At 41.4% G+C, this 18,307-nt stretch overlaps 1 protein-coding gene across 1 annotated transcript; it reads right to left on the reverse strand.

The window, feature by feature from the left end:
- Positions 1-1,548: 1,548 nt before the first annotated feature.
- On the reverse strand, positions 1,549-15,709 carry LOC106571705 (uncharacterized). Its single transcript, XM_014145082.3, has 3 exons — positions 15,382-15,709; positions 5,389-6,287; positions 1,549-4,854 (listed from the first exon to the last, which is right to left on the reverse strand). The coding sequence occupies exons 2-3, from the start codon at positions 5,654-5,656 to the stop codon at positions 3,971-3,973; spliced, it is 1,152 nt and encodes a 383-aa protein (XP_014000557.1). The 5' UTR covers positions 5,657-6,287; positions 15,382-15,709; the 3' UTR covers positions 1,549-3,970.
- Positions 15,710-18,307: the final 2,598 nt, after the last annotated feature.

Raw genomic sequence — 18,307 nt, forward strand, 5'->3', positions numbered from 1 at the left:
ACTGAAATCAAAGGGTTTTCTTTAATGGAAGCTTCTCTAATGTCAAACATGTAAAATGTGATGTACCGCAAGGCAGCTCTGTAGGCCCTCTCCTCTTTTCTATTTTTACCAATGACCTGTCACTGGCATTAAACAAAGTATGTGTGTTCATGTACGCTGATGATTCAACCATATACGCATCAGCAACCACAGCTGATGAAGTCACAGTCTGTTTTGGAATGGGTGGCCAGTAATAAACTGGTCCTGAACATCTCTAAAACTAAAAGCATTGTATTTGGTACAAATCATTCCCTAAGTTTTCGACCTTAGCTGAATAAGGTAATGAATGGTGTGGCTTTCAACAAGTTGAGGAAACTAAATTAATTGGCATTACCTTAGATTGTAAACTGTCATGGTCAAAACATAGATTCAATGGTTGTAAAGATGGAGAAAGGTCTGTCCGTAATAAAGATATGCTCTGCTTTTTTGACACCACACTCCAAAAAGAAAGTTCTGCAGGCTCTAGTTTTGTCTTATCTTGATTATTGTCCAGTTGTGTGGTCGAGTGCTGCAAGGAAAGACCTAGTTAAACTGCAGCTGGCCCAGAACAGAGCAGCACGTTTTGCTCTTCATTGTAATCAGAGGGCTGATATAAATACTATGCATGCCAATCTCTCTTGGCTAAGAGTTGAGGAGAGACTGACTGCATCACTTCTTATTTTTATAAAGAAACATTGTGTTGAAAATCCCAAATTGTTTGCATAGTCAACTTACACACAGCTCTGACACACACATTTACCCCACCAGACATGCCACCAGGGGTCTTTTCACAGTCCTCAAATACAGAACAAATTCAAGAAAGCGTACAGTATTATATAGAGACATTATTGCATGGAACGCCATTCCATCTTGTATTGCTCAGATAAACAAAACTGGTTTTAAAAAAAAGATTACAAAATAAAATAAAGCTACACCTCACAGCACGCCTCTGCCCTATTTGACCTAGATAGTTTGTGTGTATGTATTGATATGTAGGCTACATGTGCCTTTAAAAATAAAATTGATGTAGTTCTGTCCTTGAGCTGTTCTTGTCTATTAATGTTCCGTCTTATGTCATGTTTCATGTGGACCCCAGGAAGAGTAGCTGCTGCTTTTGCAACAGCTAATGGGGATCCTAATAAAATATACCACATACTGACTGGTTTTCTGATCTACGCCCCTACCTTGTATTCCCAGTCATGTGAAATACATTGATTAGGGTCAAATTTATTTATTTCAATTGACGGATTTCCTTATAGGAACTTTAACTCAGTAAAATCTTTGAAACCGTTGCATTCTGTGTTTATATTTTTGTTCAGTGTAGAAGAGCACCGGCTTTAACAGGTTGAAATTGCAAATGAGCATGTGTTTCACAATTGCGCTGGTTTAAGGCCAGCTGAAAATAGAGCCCTAATACTTCCCTACAACTTCCAATCTCCTTTCTTCCCCCCTTTTATCATTTTCAATAAATAACTTTTCAAGCATGTTTTTAATGAATAGAATCAATAAGAGAACCAGATCAGTAACATCTGTGCTGATTACAGTGATATATTTATTCATTTGTGCGATAATGCCTAACTTGTATGTTGGACAATGTTGCTTGAAGTTCTGATCTATCTGTTGAGGTGATTACATTTTACAATAACAATGTTGACAAGAATTTGCTTGGTTTTCCAAGGCTGGAATAAAAAATATATACAACCATATTAGTAAGATCATATGAATAAAATACAGTATATCATCATCAATAAGCAATTACATGCAGTGAGCATTGAATTTCAGTCTGCTTACTTAGTGCAGTCCAATATCAGAGAAGTGGGATTAGTGAAGGGGTGCACCCCCAATTTAGTTTCTTCCCCAAGTTGTGCACTTGTTCACTCCCCCCCTCAAAGATTTAGTTCCATTGGATTGGTGTATGCACTGGCTTGAGGGAGTTCCCAACACATTCCTTATGCTGCGTTTGTAACCAAGTGGCAGGTGGGAATTTACCACATACCACTGGGGAAAATCATAGATATATAGAGGACTCATCTTTGTATCTGTGCTATTGTAGCAACTGGGTGGGGCAGCGGTCTAAGGCACTACATCTCAGTGCTAGAGGCGTCACTACAGACACCCTGGTTCGAATCCAGGCTGTATCACAACTGGCCGTGATTGGGAGTCCCATAGGGCAGCGCACAATTGGCCCAGCGTCGTCTGGGTTTTGCCAGTGTAGGCCCTAAACAACAATTTGTTCTTAACTGACAGCATGGGCAGCGCAAAACGTTATTTTCCTGTGCCTCGATATATATATATATATACATACATATACATATATATATATACATATACATATATATATATACATATACATATACATATATATACATATACATATATACATATATATATACATATACATATATATATATACACACACACACACACATTTCTACACTATGAGGTTGGAATAATACTGTGAAATTGTGATTATGCCATTTTAGTGTAAGAGCTGTTTGAAAAGACAGCCTAAAATATCAGCCTGTTTTGGTGGGATGGAGTTTTGGCCTGCCTGGTGACATCAACAGGCGGTAAATTAGTTAATAGACCAATAAGAAAGAGAGTTCCAAACCTCTACCAATAACAGCTAGTTTTCCCCTCCTAGATAGTCCTAGCAACATTCATTGCTTGAGAAATTGCTCTTTGCTAAGAAGTTATTTTTGTTTATAGACAGTAAGGTACTTAATTTCTAACCAGAAATGTAATATTTAGATAAAAACATCTGCATTGGACCTTTAAATGCAACAACACATTATTTATAAAAACACATCTACTAATATGGTTTTTGAACACTAATTTGTTAACAAGCATGATAGCTGTACTGTTAGTTTATGGTTTACCCAGCTTGTTGGCTCAACGAGTTCAAAGCATGCGAATGCATCCAACTGGTATTTACTATTTACGACTGCAAAAGTGGGAAATTCCCACCTATGGGAATTTAGCCGGTCAAAACACATTTAAGCCAAATTATGCCTCCATTGAGGCTACTCTTCTAAGAAAATAAAGTTATTGAAGACCAACTTACTTCATTACCATATTGTAAATTAAAGTGATATGGATTGTGGCAACACATGATAGACAATTTAAATATCAATATAAAACGAAGCACTTTAATTAAATTAAGATAACGACTTCCAAATACAATACAATAATTTTAGAAACAATTGCCTACAGTACTGTTTCAAAACGTGTATCCTACAGTTCAGGAAAATGTTCTTCACCTCTCGATGGGAAAAAAAATGCCATATTTTATTTAGACAAGTTAAATCATTAATGGATTACATAAATTGGAAATAAATGTATCCTACACCATGATTTTTCCATTCATAAATTGTGTAGGGTAGGCTACACTGCCATAGAAGATTTGCAGTGGAAAACAAGGAAATTAAATACTTTATTTGAGTTGTATGGAATGATTGTCAAATTGATGAAAATCGCCTTGAATCTGCTAAAAAAAAACTGGATTAAATTGTTCTGATGATAATACCTAACAGAGGGCAAAATAGTCTTAAAATCAGAACTTAGAGTAAAGCCCAACATCCACTTTAGGGAGAGGTAATTGGTGTCCAATAATGGTTGCAATTGAGATCAGCTGTGTAGGTGATTTTAGCACCTATAACTGGTTTAACTAATGATCAGCTGTCGATAATCTGGTGGCCATCGATGGTTGCAATTGGCCCAAAGTTTTTAAGTGCCGTTTCCATTGAATTCAAGGTTGCTCACCGTTCTGTGGTACTGAATGCAAACCAGTCCATTCCTTTTAAATCTGTAAGGGGTGTGCAAATGAACATTTCAGGGAGAAAACGAAATTGGGACTAAGAGTTTTGTTTGAACATGACAAAGCATTTAAGGCACAATCTATAGTTTCAAATGTAGGCTATCAATCCCAATCAGAGACAACCAGTTCAATAATTTACTTTCTGAAATGTGCCGTCATTACGAGTGACGTTGACTCTTTGTGAGTCCTCTGATGTGCTTTTAATGAGGGGGCTGAGGAGTAACTTTTCCCACACTGGGAGCAGGGGTAAGGCTTTTCTAGTTCATGTGTGCCCTGGTGTTGAGTTAATTGTCCCTTTTGGGTGAAACTCTTCCCGCACTGAGAGCATTGGTACGGTTTCTCTCCAGTGTGCATGAGCTGGTGTCTCTTCAGTGCCACCGAAAGAGAGAAATTCTTCCCGCAGAGCAAGCACTGGTACGGTTTCTCTCCGGTGTGTGTGCGCTGGTGTTTCTTTAAAGTCCCCTGGAGGGAGAAACTCCTCCCACAGTCAGAGCAAGTGTAAGGTTTCTCCCCCGTGTGTACGGTCTGATGACGTGTCAAGTGGTGTATATGAGTGAAACTTTTCTCACAGTTGGTGCACTGGAAAGGCTTTTCATTGCTGTGCGTGCTCTGGTGTCTTTTCAGGTTGGTAGATGAAGAGAAACTCTTCCCGCAGTCAGAGCACAGGAAAGGCCTCTCACCGGAGTGTGTGAGCTGGTGCTTCTTCAAATTGATTCTCTGAGAGAAACTCTTCCCGCACTCACCGCAACTGAAAGGTTTCTCCTGCGTGTGCGTGCGCTGGTGGCTGTTGAAGTGTCCCAATTGTATGAAGCGTTTCCCACATTTGGAGCAGTGGTAAGGTCTCTCTCCGCTGTGTGTCCGCATGTGCTGCTTCAGGTTTCCGGACTCTGAGAATGTTTTGCCACACTGGGAACAGCAGTGAGGTTTCTCCACAGGAGCTCGCCAGTCCAGTTCCTGTATCGAACTTTTTCCACTCTTCGAGCCCCATTTAGTCTCGGTGCTGGGGCTAGGCCTCTCTCCTGTGAGGATGAGAATCATTTGGGAAATAAGTAAAAAATGTAGCATCAGCATAAAATAATAAATAACATATTTGCTAGAAGGCGTTATAACAACCGTTGTCAGCTCCCTACCACTTCTCCCTTTTCCAGTTAGCATTTTTAGCAGCTGAAGCAAGTACATTATTTTTCTAGCAATAAAGTTACTTTTTTCAAATCTAATGCAGACAGGTTCTTCAGAAAGGGATACTGGCCATAATAGGAGTTGGATAGGAGTGTTTGGCGTTGACAAATGTTCTGAATTAAATTGAATGGTGCTCTCTGGCAATACTGACTCAACAAAATCATGTCAATATAAGAGAACTAAAAACAAAAAGAAGTCTGTCTTGGGGAATCAACAACCAAGTTATGTGTTTAGAATCATTCTAAATTGAGTGGAACATCCCCTTAAGAACTTAAATGAACGTCATAATGCCTTTTTAAACAACACTTCCAGTCCCACTGAAGAGTTAATGTCGCTTTCAAGCCATCGCTTAGGACTACTTGTGCAATTCTTACCTCCACCCTCCTCAATTTTCACTGTGATAACCTCCTCCTCTTCTTCTTTCACTGTTGAAACCTCTTCCTCTTCTTTTTTAAATGTGAAAGTCAACACCTCTTCCTTCACTGTGAAAGCTTCCTCCTCCTCTTCCTCCTTCACTGTGAATGCTTCCTCCTCCTTGTCCTTCATTGCGAAATCCTCCACCTGCACCTCTTCCTCCTCCTCTTTGACGTAAACATTCAGCCCCAGTGTCCCACTGCAATCATCCATCTTCTCTGAAGCCATACTAAAACCCTGCAGGGCTTATGCCTGTACAGCTGGGCTCAATACCTGGAGGGCTGCCGCAGTGTCTGCTGGGTCATGTTCAGTAGGCACGCAATGGAAGACAGTGACCCGAAATGGAGTGAAATGTTGTTCAATAAGCTTGTTTGTGTTTCCTATTTTAAAATGTTTTTCTACAGTATGCGCTAATGAACACGATTCAGGTAATTCCTTTTTCCCTTTTAGTCAGTGTCTAATTTAGAACAGGGCCCCGTTCAGCTGCAACATTACCGTATGCTCAGATAGAAATGTTTTATGCAGAATACATTTTGTCTGTCATCTAGAAATGGGAATCGTCTATTCATTCCATTTCTATCTGTAAAGTTCAGGATGTTGCACATTAACTAATATAGTACATCACTGGTGTACATTGGCCTCAAATCAATAACATTGGCTGATCAGTTAAGTGCAATGGAGAAAGGAAAACCCACAGACACTGCAGCTACCCTCAAGGACTGGTGTGACACCCGTGCAGGGCAGCCTACTCTGTGCATTGTTTGGTTCCAGTCTGGACATTTCGGCAATGCATCAGACCACTATATAGGTTGTACCAGCAATTAAAACTCTCCCTGATGCACTGGACAGTGGACACCACCTAGGCAGAAGACATAACAGTTGGCATTGTTAATCAGTGTAAGCAAAGACATTTCAAGATATACATTTCACTCTTTACCACAGCCACAAATGGCTAAACCCCACCTATTTCTACAATTGATCTTCTTAAAATCTGATTTGAAACCTAACCCTAATCTTAGGTGCCAAGCTTATGGTCTCTGATTCAGAGGGGTTGGGTTAATATAGTGGCTGTGGTAACTAGTGACAACCCTTTGTTCCCCCTAGTTTAACTTCCAGGCATGGCAAAGCTCACAAGCTAGGCTACATTATCAAGCACTGTTGCAATAATATGAAGAAATAAAATGTTCACACTTTCCCTGTGTTTTTCTGAGTTAAAGTTCCCCAGTTTTCACCCCATACAGTAGCTGCTGGCATGTACCCAAAACCTGCGTTTGGGGACCGCCATAATAGAGCCTCACAGTGAAGTTGTCATAATACCCACAAAACCTAGCGGTCAAAACAGGGAAATGGTTCCAATCATTTTTCCACCATTCATTTTTTCCATAGGGGATTTTAGAAACACTTAAAATAAGGACTGTTTAGTGTAGGCTTACCCTGGCATGATGTTTTGATAACCATGTAAATCTCTCTCAGACAAGGTACATTTTATTCCGCTCTATTTACTCCAAATTCAAAAATGCTAATTAGCATCAAAGTAGACATCATGCAAGACTACAAATCCCTGCAAGCTCCTGTAAGTCATCTCTGACAACTTTGTTAACAGGTATTGTGTCAATTTAAAACTTGCGTAAGACAGTTCACAGAATTGTCAATTCAAAGAAATGTAGCTAATCTATTCATTACTACATTTAGCTAACATTAGATAGATAATCCAGAGATTCTTACCTTTGCCCTGATTCGGCAGTCTCATCTAGATCATCATGCCACTTGAAGTTGTTTATGATAGCTACATTAGCAGCTAAATATCATTTCCTTTTTGGGTGTTAAATACGTTAATGAAAGTCACCTTGTCCTAGAGAAATTTACACAGTTATCTAAACGTCACGCGAGGGTAAGTCTACACGGAACACAGCCCTTATTTTAAGTGTTTCTAAAAAACATTCTGGGGAAAAATGAACGGCGGAAAAACTATTGGAACCATTTCCATGTTTTACCGCTAGGTTTTATGGGTATTAATCAAATTTCAAATCAAATTTATTTATATAGCCCTTCTTACATCAGCTGATATCTCAAAGTGCTGTACAGAAACCCAGCCTAAAACCCCAAACAGCAAGCAATGCAGGTGTAGAAGCACGGTGGCTAGGAAAAACTCCCTAGAAAGGCCAAAACCTAGGAAGAAACCTAGAGAGGAACCAGGCTATGAGGGGTGGCCAGTCCTCTTCTGGCTGTGCCAGGTGGAGATTATAACAGAACATGGCCAAGATGTTCAAATGTTCATAAATGACCAGCATGGTCAAATAATAATAATCACAGTAGTTGTCGAGGGTGCAACAGGTCAGCACCTCAGGGGTAAATGTCAGTTGGCTTTTCATAACCAATCATTGAGAGTATCTCTACCGCTCCTGCTGTCTCTAGAGAGTTGAAAACTCAGTATTATGACTCATACTGTGGTACTCTATACTATAGAAGAAGACAGAGTGATTATAAGGACTAGAACACAGAAGTTGAAACAATGTCGAATGGAATGGAGACCTAATTATCCGTTTTATTTTTAACAGAAAAGTAGTTTGATTTAGTTTTGTTTATTTGGGGCGGCAGGGTAGCCTAGTGGTTAGAGCGTTGGACTAGTAACCAAAAGATTGCAAGTTCAAATCCCTGAGCTGACAAGGTACAAATCTGTCATTCTGCCCCTGAACAAGGCAGTTAACTCACTGTTCCTAGGCCGTCATTGAAAATAAGAATTTGTTCTTAACTGACTTGTGTAGTGAAATAAAAATCTATTTTGGTAGTTTGTATGCATATATGAACCCACATTGGTTCAGTTTTTTGGTGAATCCTGTTTCCATCCCGGACAGTAGGTGCAGGCATGCACACTAAAGTGTGAACACTAATATACCATAAAGAAGGAGCAGCTAGCTAGCTAGCTAGCTACAACGAGAGGATGAAAAGCATAAAAGGTTTCCGGAGTGGAAGAATATGGTCATATTCAAAATACAAGAACCATTTGCTATTACAGCAGATGAAAGAGCGGAAAGAGCGTGGAGAAGGAAAGGAGCTGAGTGTAGAGGGAAACGGTGTGGTGAGAAAGATTGGCGTCAAAGTACAAAAATAATAATATATATTTTTTAAAACATGCTTTCGGTAGCTCAGAAAACAAACCTGGTGAGAGTGAGGAGGAATTACCTGCGGTGGCATATGCGGGGAAGACCGCCGAGTTCAGGCCTCATCAGGATAATGACTAGGATGATTCTGATTCTGGCTCAGTGGGAGTGAGATTTTGGATCCTTGCCTTCTGGCTGATCCATGTGGTGTCAGGGTGGGTGGAGAAGAGGTTGGGGAATGTTGAGTCGGTGAAAGTAACTCGAAGTGGACTTGTGATTATTATTATTTTTGTTATTATATTTTTTTCTACCCCTTTTTCTCTCCAATTTCGTGGTACCAATTGGTAGTTACAGTCTTGTCTCATCGCTGCAACTCCCGTACGGACTCGGGATAGGTGAATGTCGAGAGCCATGCGTCCTCTGAAACACAACCCAACCAAGCCGCACTGCTTGTTGAAACAATGCATACTTAAACCCGGAAGCCAGCCGCACCAATGTGTGGAGGAGACACAGTACACCTGGCGACCGTGTCAGAGTGCACTGCGCCCGGCCAGCCACAGGAGTCACTAGTGCGCGATGGGACAAGGGCATCCCTGCTGGCCAAACCCCCAACCGAATCCAGATGACGCTGGGCCAATTGTGCACCGCCCCATGGGTCTCCCGGCTGCGACTGAGCTTGGACTCACACCCAGAATCTCTAGTGTCACAGCTAGCACTGCGATGCAGTGCCTTAGACCACTGCGCCATTCGGGAGGCCGACTTGTGATTATTTTTTGTGTGTCTTCCATCCAGAGGGAGCGGGCACTCCACACCACGTGCCTCGGGACAAGACGAGACATGCTTTGCTCTCCGGAACAGGGCGCCGTTGAAATAAATGATAACTGGAGTGGCGTTAAGTGTTGAGGAGGACCAGCTGACGATTGTACTGATATAAGTAGGACACGTGACATCCCGACAACTTTGAGAAAAAAGTACTATATCGGATTTGCCTTGAGATGGCTATGCATATTCATGACGAGGCTAATAGCATAGCATCTTTCCATTGAATACAGGTGGTTGATGTAAACACCCCTCATCGAATATTCTAAAAAATATTAAAATAACGAAATGTATCCACCAATCCAAAGAGGAAGAGGCAGGAGCTTGACAGCCCACCATTCCGCTCTGTGGACAACGAATCCCATTGTTAGAGTGAAGACATACAGTACCAGTCAAAGGTTTGGACACATCTACTCATTCTTTATTTTTACTATTTTCTACGTCGTAGAATAGTGAAGACATCAAAATGATGAAATAACACATATGTAATCATGTAGTAACCAAAAAAAGTGTTAAACAAATCCAAATATATTTTACATTCTTCAAAGTAGCCACCCTTTGCCTTGATGACAGCTTTGCACACTCTTGGCATTCTCTCAACCAGATTCACCAGGAATACTTTTCCAACAGTCTTGAAGGAGTTCCCACATATGCTGAGCACTTGTTGGCTGCTTTTCCTTCACTCTGTGGTCCAACTCATCCTAAACCATCTCAATTGGGTTGAGGTCGGGTGATTATGGAGGCCAGGTCATCTGATGCAGCACTCCATCACTCTCCTTCTTGGTCAAATAGCCCTTACACAGCCTGGAGGTGTGTTGGGTCATTGTTCTGTTGAAAAACAAATGATAGTCCCACTAAGCACAAACCAGATGGGATGGCGTATCGCTGCAGAATGCTGTGGAAGCCATGCTGGTTAAGTGTGCCTTGAATTCTTAATAAATCACTGACAATGTCACCAGCAAAAGCACCCCCACACCTCCTCCTCCATGCTTCATGGTGGGAACCACACATACACAGATCATCTGTTCACCTACTCTGCATCTCACAAAGACACGGTGGTTGAAACCAAAAATCTCAAATTTGGACTCATCAGACCCAAGGACAGATTTCCACTAGTCTAAAGTCCATTGCTCATGTTTCTTGGCCCAAGCAAGTCTCTTATTATTGGTGCCCTTTTAGTAGTGGTTTCTTTGCAGCAATACGACCAGGAAGGCCTGATTCACACAGTCTCCTCTGAGACGTGTCTGTTACTTGAACTCTGAAGCATTTATTTGGGCTACAATTTCTGAGGCTGGTAACTCTAATGAACTTATCCTCTGCAGGAGAGGTAACTCTGGGTCTTCCTTTCCTGTGGCGGTCCTCATGAGAACCAGTTTCATTATAGCGCTTGATGTTTTTTGCGACTGCACTTGAAGAAACTTTCAAAGTTCTTGACATTTTCCGGATTGACTGACCTTCATGTCTTAAAGTAATGATAGACTGTTGTTTCTTTGCTTATTTGGAGCTGTTCTTGTCACAATATGGACTTGGTCTTTTATCAAATAAGGTTATCTTCTGTATACAACCCAAAACCTTGTCACAACAACTGATTGGCTCAACCGCATTTAGAAGGGAAGAAATTCCACAAATTAACAAGTCACACCTGTTAATCGAAATGCATTCCAGGTGAATACCTAATGAAGCTGGTTGAGAGAATGCCAAGAGTGTGCAAAGCCGTCAAGGCAATAAGGTGGCTACATTGAAGAATCTCAAATAGAAATATATTTTGATTTGATTAACACTTTTTGGGTTACTACATGATTCCAGTGTGTTTTTTCATAGTGTTGAGGTCTTCACTATTCCTCTACGATGTAGAAAATAGTAAAAATAAAGAAAAACCCTTGAATGAGTAGGTGTGTCCAAACTTTTGACTGGTACTGTAGGTATCATCATTATATCCAAATCTCTGATGAGCTTGAATTTGGCAGGTCGTGTAATGGTGGAAGGGGATGCAATGTTTGATTCTGTTGGCGCGAGTTAAGTTGGTAAGAATAACTGAACAATGGTAATAAATAAGAATGGAGCTAAAAAAAAAAACTGAAGTTGGAATTGAATCGCAGTTTCTGGTTGGAGTACTTTTCATTAATAAGGATTTTTATTTGGGAGACCCGTTTACAGTTACGAAGACAGTGAAGGAAGAATTGTGAAAGGTGGAGTCGGTCAGATTGACCAGGAGCAGTATGTTGGTGTTTCATGTGTATTGAATAAGCAAAAGGAGAAAGCTCTGTGGCTCTATAAAAACTTTCAATGTACGAGGTGGAGAGTTATGATTTTCAGAGTAAGGCACCAAAGAAAGGTGTCATATCTGGTGTCTCACTGGAGCGAGGCTTCATGGTTTAGGGATAACATGCCGGGAATAGTTGGGGCACGTTGATTAACACGTACTGTGAATGGAAATGAGGAAAGGCTTTCTGTACTGTATATGAAGTTGTATACGTACAAAAACCAATACAATATCATTTTTAAAGTTTGGCCATGTGTCAAGTATTTGCAGACAGAATATCAGTTTGAGTCTGAGGATGCACAATGCTGCAATTGCGATGAGAATCATGTTCCAGAGAAGGATGAAGGAGGTCAAAGTAGTGAGGTTCAGGGCTGTTGAGCAGGTCTCCTATGCGGAGGCAGTGAAAATTGTTGAAGGAGAGAGTAGACGTGAAAGAGACATGGAGAAGTCAGAGATAGCCAGAATTGTAAAGTGGGCTAAGGAACAGAAGTTGTGTTTAGGAGAAACGCCATCAGTGCGTGCTTTGCAAGCAATGTAGAGGATGAAGGCGTGGCAAGGGCGAGGTGAACGGATAGACATGGTTATGGACAGTGAGGAAGAAGAGCCGAGTGTAGTGGGAAGATGTGTGTTGAGGAAGAATGGTGTCAGACATGATAAAGAAGAATCTGGACCAGTAGGAGTGGAATTTTGGGAGGAAGTGGATCCCTTGCCTTTTGGCGGATCCATTTGTGGTTTCATGGTGGGTGAGAAAGGATTTGAGAAAAGTTGAATCCGTGAAGGTAACCTGTAGTGGACTTGTGATATTTGTTGGTGTTTCTTCTGACTAGAGGGCAAAGGCACTCCGTGTCACACAACTTGGGTCAAGATCTGTTTCTTGCTTTGCTCTTATGAACAGGGCACCATTGAAAGGAGTGATTTATGGGGTAGCGTAAAGTGTGGAGGTGGTACAATTGAAGTGAAAAATTCTTGTTGTTTGTGATGCCCGCTGTTTGGTACGACGCAGACCCGGGGGGGGGGACCGTGGTAAAACAGTCATTGTCAGTCCTTTTGAGTTGAGTCTACCAGACAAAGTCATGTTAGGATATATCAGTTATACTGTTAGAGCTTTTGTGCCAAATCCACTGAGGTGTTTCAGGTGCAACGTTTATGGCCATCTTGCAGCAGTGTGTAGGAGGGAGATGTGGGAAGTGTGCTGGAGGGCATAGGATAGAGGATTGTGTAGTTTAGGTGGATAAAGTTGTGTCAATTGTAGGGGTGCTCATGTTGCTGGGGATCGGAAGTGTCCAGTGCAAGACAGGCAGATTTAAGTGGACAGAGTCAAAGTAGTGCAGAGGGTGTCGCATGCTGAGGCTGGATCAAGGGTGAGGGCTTCTGAGAGGATCCCTGTGAGTAGTAGATCTGTGCCAGTACAGAGGGATAGGGTAAGGAGTGAGTTATGCTTCATTCAGTAAGGTTGGCTTCTTAGATGTCATAGCAATGGTTATTAACTGTACTGCAGAAATGGAGCATAAATCACAGAAAATAGATGTGGTGGCAGCTGCAGAGAAGTACTTGGGTATATGAGATTTGACTTCAGAAGTGTTACGGGGTGTGTTGAGGGGTGGTGTCCCATCCTCCCAGGCTGTTGGCATGGGCAGGAGCAGATGGGGTATTGGGTTTTTAATGAGTGTAGGTGGCAACCTCAGAGAAGTACCTGGGTGTATGAGATTTTACTGCAAAAGAGTTAATGGGGTGGTGATTTATATTTTAACGAAATAGTGGTTAACACACTACATGACCAAAAATAGGTGTACACCTGCTCGTCAAACATCTCACTCCAAAATCATGGGCATTAATATGGAGTTGGTCCCCCCTTTGCTGCTATAACAGCCTCTACTCTTCTGGGAAGGCGTTCCACTAGATGTTGGAACATTACTGCGGGGACTTGCTTCCAGTCAGCCACAAGACCATTAGTGAGGTCGGGGACTAATGTTGGGCAAATAGGCCTGGCTGAGGTCCCGTGTGGCTCAATTGGTAGAGCATGGTGTTTGCAACGCCAGGATTGTGGGTTTGATTCCCACGGGGGACCAGTACGAAGAAAAAAAAAAAAAAAAAAAAAAAAAAAATGTATGAAATGTGTGCATTCACTACTGTAAGTCGCTCTGGATAAGAGTGTCTGCTAAATGACTAAAATGTAAATGAGGTCAGGGCTCTGTGAAGGCCAGTCAAGTTCTTCCACACCGATCTCGATAAACCATTTCTGTACGGACCTCGCTTTGTGTACGGGGCATTGTCATGCCGAAACAGGAAAGGACCTTCCCCAAACTGTTGCCACAAAGTTGGAAGCACAGAATCGTCTAGAATTTCCTTGTATGCTGTACCATTAAGATTTCCCTTCACTAGAACTAAAGGTCCTAGCCCACACCATGAAAAACAGCCCCAGACCATTATTCCTCCTCCACCCAACTTTACAGTTGCCACTACGCATTCAGGCAGGTAGTGTTCTCCTGGCATCTGCCAAACCCAGATTCGTCTGTCGGACTGCCAGATGGTGAAGCGTGATTAATTTACTCCAGAGAAAGCATTTCCACTGCTCCAGAGTCAAATGGCGGCGAGCATTACACCATTCCAGCTGATGCTTGGCATGGCTAATGGCGGTTTTACGCTTGTGTGCGGCTGCTCAGCCATGGAAACCCATTTCATGAAGCTCCCGATGAACAGTTATTGTGCCGACGTTGATTCCAGAGGCAGTTTGGAACTCAGTAGTGAGTGCTACAACAGAGGACTGATTTTTATGCACTATGCGCTTCAACACTTGGCAGTCCCGTTCAGTGCGCTTGTGTGGCCTACCACGTCGCGGCTGAGCCGTTGTTGCACCTAGACGTTTCCACTCCACAATAACAGCAGTTACAGCTGAACGAGGCAGCTCTAGCAGGGCAGAAATTTGATGAACTGACTTGTTGGAAAGGTGGCATCCTATGACGATGCCACGTTGAAAGTCACTGAGCTCTTCAGTAAGGCCATTCTACTGCCAATGTTTGTCTATGGAGATTGCATGGCGGTGTGCTCGATTTTATACACCTGTCAGCAACGAGTGTGGCTGAAATAGCCGAATCCACTAATTTGAAAGGGTGACCACATACTTTTGTATATATAGTGTAGGTGTAAGATTAGTTGGTGGTGCATTTTTTTTCTCTTCTCCTTTTAGGAACAGGAATAATGAAGAAAATGTTATGTAGGTAGGCCGTAACTGGCCTCACACTTCAGTACAGTAGGTGGCGGTGTATGCACCATGAAGATGGATACGATCCACCAACCCAATCGCGAAGAAGAAAAACAGCAAATATAATACTTGGCCTATGGAGTGGTAGTGGAGGGTAAAAGCACTTTACTCACCTTTTTATTTTGCGCTACAGTTTACACACCTTTGCGGAAAAATGCATTAAAAGTACAGCAAGTGTTGCTGTTTTATCGCGACCGACAAATCAGAGTTTACCGCCTATTGGTTATTTACCACTACACCGGGCCTATATTGATTTCCAAAACGAATAAAACACCGATATCAAGCTAACAAACCTACCGTTAGCCAGTTAGTTAGCTAAATAACTCATCTAGCAAGGACACAATCAGATAGTTAACTATCCAACTTAACCGCATTTACCGTTGAGTTAGCTAGCAACAGTTCATGTTTCTAGCTAACTGACGTTAGCAAGCTAGCCAAGTAACGTTAGCTTGCTAACTTGTTAATGTTACACAAGTAAAACTACACAAATAAAGGAAACGTTACTTACTTGAGCAAACAAACTTTGCATTCCAATCTGGTACATGAACAGATGATAACTAAAAATGCTCAAATATCTACTGAATGGGTGTCGCTAATATAAAGAATTGTGAGGAGGAGCTCCGCGGAACCTTAGTGTCCGGAAGTAATTTAGCCATTCATTGTAGTCATTGCGATTTGTGGAGTTGCTGTTTTCTCGTGTCAATTAAGTCGTGACATTCCTGGAATACGCATTATATGAATAAAGGTCGATTTAATAAACAAATAAGATAGTCAGTTGAAAAAAAGGTTAAGGATACATGACTGTGCACATATATGGCTGTGTTGCAACATCCCCTACATATGCCAAGCGGGGAGTTGTGCCAGAACAAAAAGTGTGCACGCGCGAGGAAGCTCTGAGGTAACATAACGCACGAGAGAAATAAAATCAGCTCAATAACAAAGCATTGTATGCATAGCATCGCATTTGAGCCTGTGTAGACTTTGTGATTTTAACAGAAGTACCGTGAATTTTGGTATGTATTTTTTGTTTTGGTAGTTTAGTATGATTTTGTTCATCCAAAATATATTTAGTTTTTGGGGATATTTTACTAACCCCGTACAGTAGGTGGCGGCAATAGACCGAGTGTAGTCTGCCAATAAACCCCCAAAATTATAAGAAGAAGAGCTCATTGTAAGTGCATAGTGCATTAGGACTTAACAGAAGTTGTACACACGGGGAAACATTTTCAGTAGCCTACGGTCAGGGAAAAATGTGGCCTTTTATACAATGTTGCTTCATTTTACATGATTGGAGACTTTGGCAGAATCTTTAATACCGCACAAATGATTGAAATAACAGGCTACTCTGACACTGACAAACTGAGATCAATAAAAACGACCTCGTCTTGAATGTCTGCATACTGTTCACTTAAAGATTTGCCGCTCATTCCCAACTGTAGGCTATGCAATCCACAACTAGGCAATTTTTTAAGCTAATGATCCTCTGTGGCTAAATTATAGGCCTTCTCATGGTGTAGTAGGCTATTCTGAATTATTACATTTCTTTCTGAACAGTCAGCAGTAATTATATAACTTTGGCAAATGTATTCAATTTATCAGGGGTGCTGCAGCTCCTCCAGAACCCAAAATAATGCTAATTTAATCATTCTCCTATTTGTTTAAAATGCAGTGGTAAACATTGGATTCATGGTGATTTACATATCTTAGTCTTGTACTCTTAAACCTTTTAAAACTGACTATAGTATTTGTTGATTAAATTAGACTTTACTAATATAATGAGTAATCCAGTAATGTCACGAGTTAATTGACACAAGAATACTCTAGAAAATAGCAACTCTACAGATACAATGAATAGCTAAATTACTTCCACTCCTCAGCACTCTATTTCCATGTTCGGTGGTGATAAATAAAAACAATACTATTAAACTGTTCTTTCGTTCCAAAAGCCTGTGGAATTTTCTTTCCCAAAAGCTAGCTATTGGCTACTAGCTATCCAGTATAAAAGACAGGTTTGAAAACTCAATAGGTGAAGGTACCACCAAAGACAGTACAGTATGAAGATAGGCTAAAACTGATTCTCCAATCTAAATCCCCAATCACACTTGTAAGCGGTGTTGTCTAGCTAAGCTCATGCACATGAACAAGTCTTCGCGTCTAACGTTCGTCTCGGGCCGAACTACGCATGTGCAGGCCGTCGAATCAAAGGCACTCCTTCAATATAAACTCGTTTTTGACAAAAATGTAAACTTGTCAGTTTGTCACTTTCATGAGGTTGGAGTGATAATATGTTCAACAGCTTAAGACATTGGCTCGAATCTAGGTTGTGCCTTTAGATTTCGAGAAAATGAACATCTAAAGTGGTTGATTTCTAAAACCCCGCCCTGATTGCTGCAGTCCTAACACGTTATGTTTACCCCTCAGCCCTCTTCCTAGCCACTTTCCCTCCCGGGAATCCCAGTCAAACCCGATGCAGTTTGATTGCCATCTTATGTGGAAGTCCAATTCACAAACGTTGCAGCCTCGGCCCTCCACTTGTGAGGTTGATATGACTCACAATTCAACGCAAACTGTCGTCACGTGTCTAACTGCATTTTGGGCGTCAGACAAAATTATGACGTTAGCTTGCTAATATATATATATGCGCACTATATATATGATGGAAAATTGGCATAGTCTCATAGTGATGAGCCTATAACACTTAGCTCGCTTCAAACATATTTTTATAAATTCTGAAATGTATTTGAATAAATTACCAAACTGTGCCGTGTGGCTCAGTTGGTAGAGCATGGTGTTTTCAACGCCAGGGTTGTGGATTCGATTCTCGCGGGGGACCAGTACGGAGAAAAGAATGTATGAAGTGTATGCATTCACTACCGTAAGTTGCTCTGGATAAGAGCGTCTGCTAAATTACTAAAATTATAAAACTATCTAGCCAGCTATGGGTAACTGTAGCTAGCTAGGTACATTCATAGCTTTAGGTTGGTTGTTTTTAAGCTCAACTTCAAGATTTCCACCAAGGACGTTGCCTCACCGATCATCACTCCCCTCGCTTGGGCAAGGGACTTTTAAGGTACACTCGGACGTAAAACGTCATTCTATGGCTAAGGGCTGTCTACTTTGACTTTGGACTGCAACCAATGAGCCAGATATTTCACCGGATGTATAAATGTGAAGCATCCGGTTGGCGTTTCCATTCATTAGCAAATATGTTTATGAGAGGAAGCCCAGTGCCCGGAAGTGGGAGAAGATGGAGCGAGATGGACTTTGGCAGACATTCTGCACATTTTCTCATCGATAAAACATTTCATCTCCATACAGTTTTCTGTTTCCAAACTAAAATCTGTACCAAACAGAGTGGACTGCATTTTATAGACTTTACACTTTTCCAAAGTTGAAAACAAAAATGCTAGTCCTGCGCACTAGGATTAATTTGC

The sequence above is a fragment of the Salmo salar genome, chromosome 15, assembly GCF_965601325.2.
Source record: "Salmo salar chromosome 15, fSalSal1, whole genome shotgun sequence".
NCBI classification, from domain to species: Eukaryota; Metazoa; Chordata; class Actinopteri; order Salmoniformes; family Salmonidae; genus Salmo; species Salmo salar.